Source organism: Nylanderia fulva, unplaced genomic scaffold (genome assembly GCF_048542155.1).
Source record: "Nylanderia fulva isolate GAGA-0341 unplaced genomic scaffold, ASM4854215v1 Scaffold142, whole genome shotgun sequence".
NCBI classification, from domain to species: Eukaryota; Metazoa; Arthropoda; class Insecta; order Hymenoptera; family Formicidae; genus Nylanderia; species Nylanderia fulva.
Window position 1 is genome coordinate 92,274 of NW_028189644.1, and position 8,872 is coordinate 101,145.

Sequence of the window (8,872 nt, forward strand, 5' to 3'; positions counted from 1 at the left end):
AAGAAACTATCTAAATGTTAAGTTAATAATATAAATATAAATTTTATAAACGTACCCATCAATTAAACTGAGATTAACGCAACATCACACCGGTCTTATTTAAAATTAATAGTTAAAAGTTAAAAGAGGAACACGTCTCATCGCTATGATGTTTTGTCAACGACTAAATTTGAAACGCACCACTAAACAATCTTTATTATTTTGTCGTAAACATTTGTCAAATTCTCAGTGTCTTTCTGTAGGTTAACCGTATTATCATGCTTCTTTATGAAGAACATTTCAGCAATCTCTCTCTTTTTTACATGTTTTTCATTATGTAAAATGGTCGGTGATTTCCAATCAAAGTCATGTCCAAAATCACATCTGTGTTTACTCAAAACCGAATGATTAGACTCATGTAATTTAATATTGCTGGCATGTTCCTTCACTCTAGTGCGTAAATGTCTTTTCGTTTGTCCAATGTATGAGGCATTACAATTTTCACAGTTGATCTTGTATACTACATTCGTTTTTATATCATTAGTTATTAGATCTTTACCTCGTTTTATCAGTCTATTCAACTTTTTTGGCAAACTATAAACGACATTTAAGTTAGCATTTTTAAGTGACCTTTTAATACTGTCGCTGACGTCTTCAACGTATGGAAGTAAAATTACATAATTCTTATCTTGAGCCTAATTCACATTATCGTTATTATCCAAATCATTACTCAAATTGTCGTTATTATCCGCATTGTGACGGTTAACATTCCTATTGTTATTTAGTACATTAATTCTTTCATTTACATATTTATTAATAATACGATCCGGAAAGCAATTATTAATTAAAATGTTCTTTACAATCTCAATATTCGTATTATGAAATTGTTCGTTTGACAGTAAAATTGCATGGTCTACTAAATTGTAAATCGTATTAATTTTATACTTAATAGGATGACCTGAAAGAAAATTGATGTATCTACCAGAACATGTAGGTTTCCTAAACCAATTAGTTGTCAATTCATTCCCATTGCGGATAACTGTAGAATTTAAAAAATTAATAGAAAAATTGGTCTCTATTTCATGCGTAAATTTTAATCGTTCATGATAATTATTAAATGTACTTAAAATTTCATTTATTTTAGAGTTAGGTAAAATAACAAAAATGTCATCCACATATCTATAGAAAGTCTGAACTTTAAAACTTAAAGAATTTAAACAATTTGTTTCTAAGTCATCCATTACTAAGTCTGCTAATATCGGTGATAGGGGGGATCCCATAGGGCTTCCATAAATCTGTTCATAGTACTGCTCATTAAATTGAAAACTAATTGAAGTAAGTATTACATCAATAGCGTGTGACGGCCCGATTAGCCGTCACTAGCCACACATGGCCAACCAACCACCCGCGCTCATGTAAACGGCCCCTTTCGGGGCCACCACATGAACACGTTAGAAATCCGCCTTTTCGCCCCCACCCGTCACTCGACCCCCTCGAAGCTAGTCTTGGAGTGGGGTGGCTTGTCGGGTTTAAAGAGTGGCGCAGCCGAAGCTTCGCCGCCAGTCCCGTCCTGGTCCCTCGAGCGTACTCAGGGATCACTCCTCAAATCCGCACTCCCAGTCATCCCGGCCGACGAGCGTCCTCGTCGTGTAGGCCGAGCGTTCTCGGTCACCGGGCCCTGTCCGTAAGTCATCCCGGCCGACGAGCGTCCTCGTCGTGTAGGCCGAGTGTTCTCGGTCACCAGGCCCTGTCCGTAAGTCATCCCGGCCGACGAGCGTTCTCGTCGTGTAGGCCGAGTGTTCTCGGTCACCGGGTCCTGTCCGTAAGTCATCCCGGCCGACGAGCGTTCTTGTCGTGTAGACCGAGTGTTCTCGGTCACCGGGTCCTGTCTGTAAATCATCCCGGCCGACGAGCGTTCTCGTCGTGTAGGCCGAGTGTTCTCGATTACCGGGTCCTGTTCGTAAGTCATCCCGGGCGACGAGCGTCTTCGTCGTGTAGGCCGAGTGTTCTCGGTCACCGGATCCTGTCTGTAAGCCACCGGTGCTCGACGGAGTCCGCCCTTCTCAGGGCGCCCGTACGCGCGTCTACGTTGGAAATTCTAGTTATAAGTCGTGTCCGCGTCCGTATAATCTGGTCGCGTCTCGTCCGTAATATTCTTATCTGTAAATTCTAGCAATAAGTCGTGTCCGCGTCCGTATCATCTGGTCGCGTTTCGTCCGTTATACGATACTATGTATTGATAGACTGAATCACGGGTCAACCCCTGAAAGACGGCCCGAATAAACTATACTTTTACCAGAACAACCGCGTGTTATTGCAAATCTGAGTCTCCCCTCTTCCCGAATCCTGGCACCGACGAGCCGATCCGTGGCGTCGGGAAAGGTGCTTCGTTACAAGCGTATAGAAACTGTTGCAAATTAAATTTAGTTCTTAGACTTATGTCACTCAAACGACTTTCAATTGCGGAAAAAACTAAATCTTTTGGAATATTTGTAAACAACGAACAATCATCCAAGGAAATCATTACGTCATCGTCATTAACCCTTGTATTTTTAATATAATTCACAAACGTCCAACCATCTTTAACATTTGAATCCGGTTTCTTAACAGATTTAACTAGCATATCGTGAATGTAACCGGCAATATTATAAAAAAGACTGCCCAACGATGACACAATGATTCTCAATGGATACCCGCTCTTATGGATCTTTGGGAGCCCATAACACCGTGGCAAATTACCATTTGTGCAATTCAAAAATTTATATGTTTGATCATCAATGATCTCATTATTATGCCATGATTTTACTAACGTATGAAGTTTATTCGTCAGACGTGTAATCGGATTTTTATGTAATTTTTTTCGAAACGTCGTAAAAGAATTAAATAAAATTGCTAGTTACGTCGAAATCAAGTTTGCCAAGTTTATTTTTACCACTAGCGTCCAATATTAATTTTGATTGATCTTGGCATATTTTTATGTCTTACTTTTTTCAATGATTTTCCTTCAGACTAAAGACTAGTTTATAGAGGCCGTAATTGCTTTCTATAATCGTAATTGTAATTTTAACATAAAGATTTAATCAATCGCGTTGCTTGATTCAGCAGTCTATAATGCCGAATCAAGCAACACGATTAATCGAATTTTTATGTTACAATTACAATTACGATTACAGAAAGCAATTACGGCCTCTATAAACCAGCCTTAATTATTACTGAACGTTTACAAATCTATAGCAAACGTTCTTTACGCCGTTTCTTCTAACAAGAGTAAACGCCCATTAAACGCTTAATAGAGGCTGCACACAGTTTCCAATAATGAAAATAAACGTTTATTAAACGCTTAACTGAGATTTTATAAATGTTTTAAAAAACTCTCAGCAAACGTCATATGTCATGTAAACGCTGTGCAAACTCTCAAAAACGCTATATATAAACGTCTTTCAAACGCCGCAGCGTTGCAATTTCCGCTCTACAAACTCTTTACTGACCGTTCTTAAACTCTCAACAAACTTCCGCAAACGCTTATGTAAACGCCAAACAACCGTTCATGAAACTTCTTATTTTCTCCAGGGATGATGACGGCGCGAACTAGGCCGTCGACTTCTGGATGCACCTCGTGAACCTGCTCAAGGGCCCACTTTGATGGCGGCCGCAGCTTGTCCCTCAGCAGAACCAAGGTCCCAGGTTGGAGGTTGACCTTGCGGTCCCTCCACTTGCCCAGCTGCTGAAGATGCTGCAGGTATTCTCGGGACCATCTGTACCAAAAGTGGTCACGCATGTGAAAAAGAAGTCGCCATCGCGTATGTACCTAATTCGGCGGATCCTCCAAGGTTGATGGCTCTGGCACATTATTCGGGGCTTCCCCGATTAAAAAGTGACCGGGGGTGAGCGCCGCAAAATCCGTCGAATCCGCGCTCAGTGGGTAGAGTGGCCTCGAGTTGAGGCAGGCTTCGATCTGGCAGAGTAGCGTCAATAGTTTCTCGTAAGTGAAAAGCTGATCTCCCAGAACCCTTCGTAGGTGGTACTTGGTCGATTTGACACCTGCTTCCCATAGTCCCTTGAAATGCGGAACCGCGAGGGGAATGAAGTTCCACTCGACCCCATCGGTGGCAAGGAAAGCTCGACACTCCTGGCTGAATTCCGCTGCGGCGCGAAACATCCTGCGGAGTTCCCGATCGACGCCTCGAAAGTTGATTCCGTGATCGCTGATCAGACGCGCGAAGTGGTCTCGCCTTGCAACGAAGCGCCGGAATGCCGCCAGAAAGGCTTTCGTGGTGAGGCCTGATACGGCCTCCAACTGCACGGCCTTCGTGGACAGGCATACGAATAGACAGATGTATCCTTTGAATGATTTATGATCTCGACCCTTCGAGGCTTGGAGTTGGATGGGGCCTGCGTAGTCCACGCCGGCGGATAGGAACGGACGTCCCGCCCGGACGCGATTAGCCGGAAGCTGACCTATCTGCTGCTGTAGCGCTCCGCCTCCGAAGCGGACGCATCGGACGCAGCGATGAATCTCGGAGCGGATTAGTGAGCTGGCGTGAATGATCCAGTACGTCCGTGCCAGAACGCTTTGAGTCAACTGATAGCCGCCATGAAGAGTGCGCTGATGCGCGTCTCGGACCAGCAGAAGCGCTAAATGGCTGCCCTTGGCCAATATGATCGGGTGCTTCTCGCTATAGGTTAGGGGCGAGTGCTCAAGTCGCCTCCCGACCCGTATCAGTCCATCCGGTCCTAGAATGGGTCTCAGCGTCAGGAGAGGTGATCGGCGCGGGAAGGGCGCATTGCGGAAGAGGGATTTCAGCTCTCCCGCAAAGTCCTGTCTGCGCGATCCGCAGCCACCTGAGCCGGCAGTCGTTGAGTTCGGCGGTGGTCAGGTGAGCCGTTCTCGGTCGAGCCCCGCGGCGAAGAAATCTACGGCAGAATGCGGTGATGCGTACCAATCTGGTAAGGGAGGAGAAGCGTACGAGAAGCTCATTGACCGCTCCCTTGTCCTCGTCGGTAGCTGTCGCGTGCGCTCGGCACTCCTTGGGCAATTCCATGCTTTGACCCCGGTCCGTCAGCCAGATGGCCTTGGGTTGTTCCAGCCAACCCGGTCCCTTCCACCACAAGCAAAGTTGCGACAGCTCGGTCGGGGTCAATCCTCGCGTGGCGGCATTCGCCGGGATTTCCAACGTAAGGACGTAATGCCAGCGCTCGGTCGGCACCGTCTCTTGGATTGCAGCGATCCGATAAGCGACGAATGGCTTCCAGCGGGAAGGATGAGCTCGCAGTCATGCCAACACGACCTTGGCGTCTGTCCAGGCGTATAGGTGCAAGAGGGGCACCCTTAGGCCAGCGCCGGTGTTCCGGAGTAGACGCGCTGTCAACAAGGCACCGCACAGCTCCAGTCGCGGCATAGAAACAGGCTTCACCGGGGCCACTTTGGTTTTTGCGACTAAGAGGGTGGAGACTAGGATGCCGTTGGCGTGAATACCCAGAATGTACACCGCAGCGGCGTATGCTTTTTCCGAGGCATCGGAGAAGCCGTGGAGCTCCACGTGTCGCTCGCTCGAGGTCCCTGTCTACCGCGAAATGCTGAGCTGATCCAAGTCTGGCAGCATAGCAAGAAGGCGCGACCACCGCTCGCGCAATATCGGCGGGATGGCTTGGTCCCAATCCAAGCCGGCCATCTACAAGTCCTGGATGAGGATCTTGGCGCCTATGATCACGGGGGCCGTCCAGCCCGCCGGATCAAAAAGTTTGGCCACATTTGAAAGAATGGTGCGCTTGGTCGGATTCCCGACCTTCGTCAGCGCGGGGACCGCTCGAAGGTGAAGCTCATTGTGCGCCGGAATCCAGAGTACTCCCAGGGCACCCACGTTGTCCACTCCGGAGATGAGTCGTTCGGCTCTGCCCACGACCGGACACAACACGGTATGAGTGCCTGCCCACTTGCTGAGTTGGAAGTCGCCGGAAGCGAGGAGAGCCACAGTCTGCCGCTGGAGTTCGAGCGCTTTCTCCATCGAGTTTGCTCCCGCGAGGATGTCGTCCACGTAGGTGTTGGCCCGGAGTACAGCTGCCCCGAGTGGAAATTGATGGCCCTCGTCCTGCGCGAGCTGTAACAAAGTTCTTATAGCCAGGTACAGCGCGGAGGCCGTGCCATAGATGACGGTGGTGAGCCGGTAGTTCTGCACCACCGCCGCTGGATCCGCCCGCCATAAGATCCGCTGGAGGTCAAGGTCATCCGGATCTGTCGGAACATCTTCACGATGTCCGTCGTGAAGGCGAATCGATGCAGACGCCATCGTGTGAGGACCAGCCATAGGTCCGCCTGCAGCTTCGGTCCCGGGATCAGCACGTCGTTCAACGCCTCCTTCCGGATTATCACGGGAGTCTCGTTGGAGAGACTCCAACGAGACTTCCGTGATGGTCCGGAAGGAGGCGTTGAAAACGACCCTGATCTTGCCTTCCGGGTCTGACGCCTTCACCACCGCATGGTGCGGCAGGTAGTATTGATCGCCGATTGCCTTGCCGTGGGGTGCCGGTTCCATGTGCCCGCAGGAGGTGTAGGTCGCCAGAAAGTCTTGGTATCGCTCCCTGAGCTACGAATCGCGCGTCAAACGGCGCTCAGTGCTGAGGAGCATTCGCAAGGTTTCGTGGCGGGAAGCCCCAAGTCCCGTCGACGGGTTCTTCTTGCGAGGGAGCCGCACGATGTAGCGTCCCTTCGAATCACGTGTGTGAATCTCAGCGAAGAGCCGCTTGCAACAAGACTCTTCTGGCGTGAGCATCGGCTGGGCGGCCACCTCTTCGAGTTCTCAAAACCGTCGGAGTTCCTGGTGAAGATGAGGCTGCGTGGTGGTATGGTGAATGGCGACTCGGCTTGGTACAGGATCGGCAGGTCCGATGAGGGAACCCATCAGCACCCAACCGAACACGGTGGAGTGAGCGGCTGGTTCCCCCGGATGTCCACGCTTGACTCCTCCGTCAAGTAGTACGCCGTAGATATCGACGCCTAGGACGGCGTCGACTGCCGCCGGCTTGTCAAAGGCCGGGTCGGCAAGCGTGAGGCCCCGTAGATGCGGCTAATTACCTCTCGGGATCTGTTTCCCGGGTGTGAGGGCGGTGAGTCGGGGCAGGACCAGAGCCTTCGGCAAAGTAATCCGTACTGTCGGCGATCGCTCCGTGCCGATTACCATCGATACCGCGTGAGTCACTTGCCCGGTCGTCGCGCCCTGAAGGCCGGAAACCGTCACGTTCACTCGGCGGCGGGGCAGCCTCAGCTGCTGGGCTACGCGTTCCGAGACGAAAGATGCCTCCGATCCTGAGTCCAGGAGAGCGTGTACTGTCACCGATCGGCCCGATTCACTGAACACTCGAATAACCGCGGAGTAGCACTGTCGTGGAGATAGAACTGGTCAAGGCGGAGACCTTTGTCGTCTCCACGGTACTCGGTTTGTCGGCGGATTCGACGGGTTCAATGGTCTCCCAAGCGGCAGGTCGTGGCGTCGTCTCCGGTTCCGTGTTCAGAAGCGTATGATGCTTTTCCTGGCAGTGGCAACAGCGATGAATTGAAGAGCAAATTTCGGCGGCGTCACCCTGTCCCAGGCAGTTGAAGCAGGCCTTCCTTTTGCGCACTTGCTCGCGGCGCTGCTCCGTCGAGTATGCCTTGAATCTCGGGCAGGAGCGCATGTAATGTTGCTCCCTGCACAGGGGGCACGGCGTGCCTTTGTCATCACTCGCAGCCATGGCGTGAGACGCGACGTCGTCGTGCGGGCAGTACGCTTCTGTTTGGAAGCGGAACTGGAGGTCATCGGTGGTGTCCGCAGATTGGAGGTATCCAACGCATGAGCTCACGTGAGGAGAAACTCCTTGAGTTCCTCGAAAATAGGGAACTCCCGGCTCGACCAATGGCTTTCCCATAATAATCTGGTGGCACGATCCAACTTCTCGACCAGAATATGGACAAACCAGTCGTTCCAGTGCTCCACCGGGCGGAGCCCTCCATTGCCTGGAAAGAGCGCGAAGCCCGGTTGACCGCGCTAATCAGGCGGTTGATTTCGGCAGATGACGGCTTGGTTACCGGCGCGGCAGAGAGTAGCACGCGCATGTGAGTCGCCAAGAGGACTCGCTGATTGTCATATCGCGTCACGAGCTCGTCCCACGTCCAACGCGTATCCGTCGGAAAAGATTTCGATATTGGTGACGGCGGTCTCCGCGTCCCCGGTGAGGCTGGCCTTCAGATACTGCAGCTTCTGCGAGGGAGTGAGTCCTTCCACATCATGGACCAGTGACTTGAAAAGGTCTCGGAAGCCTTCCCACGCCAGCTGATCGCCGTAAAACCTCAGCAAGCTTATCTTTGGCAGCTGGATCTGGCGCAACACTGAACTCGCGGCACTTTGTCCGTCCGCGAATTTTGACGCCGGCATAAAGGATGTGATACGCGACTTCGCGACTACGTAATTGTCCTCGGTCACCGTGTAAACGTCTTGCCGCATGTAATCGGAAGTGTCTATCTTCTCGAAAGAGAGGATGGCATTGTGCGCATCCAGGAAGCGCATCCAATATGACTCGAGCAACTCAAGGCGCGTAGTGAGATACGTGCGTGTCATTTTGTTCTTGCCGACTTTAATTAGATTGTCCCAGAAGCATTCAATATAACCGGCAGTGTTCATCTGCTTTTTAATTGCGAGATCCATCGCGGAGCGTTAAAAAACGGCAAGATTGACAAGCGCGGTACGAGGCGCAATATACTGCGTGAATTAAAGAGAGAAAGAGCGAGAGAGAGAAGACGCGTACAGCTGATCGTGGCTCGTGGCCGTAGAGTCGGTAGGCGAGGGGTGTGGTACGCGGCACTGTGAGCGCGGCAGGGTGCACGGCGCGGTAAGCGGCACTGTAGGCGCGATATAATTAA

The 8,872-nt window shown here is 50.6% G+C and overlaps 3 protein-coding genes across 3 annotated transcripts; all 3 read right to left on the reverse strand.

Annotated features, from left to right (window-relative positions):
* Positions 1-3,787: 3,787 nt before the first annotated feature.
* On the reverse strand, positions 3,788-5,021 carry LOC114941361 (uncharacterized). The gene is made up of 2 exons (XM_029316338.1): positions 4,898-5,021; positions 3,788-4,821 (listed from the first exon to the last, which is right to left on the reverse strand). Exons 1-2 carry the CDS (start codon positions 5,019-5,021, stop codon positions 3,788-3,790), a joined length of 1,158 nt encoding a protein of 385 aa, XP_029172171.1.
* Positions 5,022-5,651: 630 nt separating this feature from the next.
* LOC146724220 (uncharacterized) lies at positions 5,652-6,512 on the reverse strand. The gene has a single exon (XM_085480309.1). The coding sequence runs from the start codon at positions 6,510-6,512 to the stop codon at positions 5,652-5,654; it is 861 nt and encodes a 286-aa protein (XP_085336435.1).
* A 1,584-nt stretch (positions 6,513-8,096) lies between these two features.
* LOC146724221 (uncharacterized) lies at positions 8,097-8,657 on the reverse strand. The gene has a single exon (XM_085480310.1). It carries the CDS (start codon positions 8,655-8,657, stop codon positions 8,097-8,099), a length of 561 nt encoding a protein of 186 aa, XP_085336436.1.
* Between the last annotated feature and the right edge of the window lie 215 nt (positions 8,658-8,872).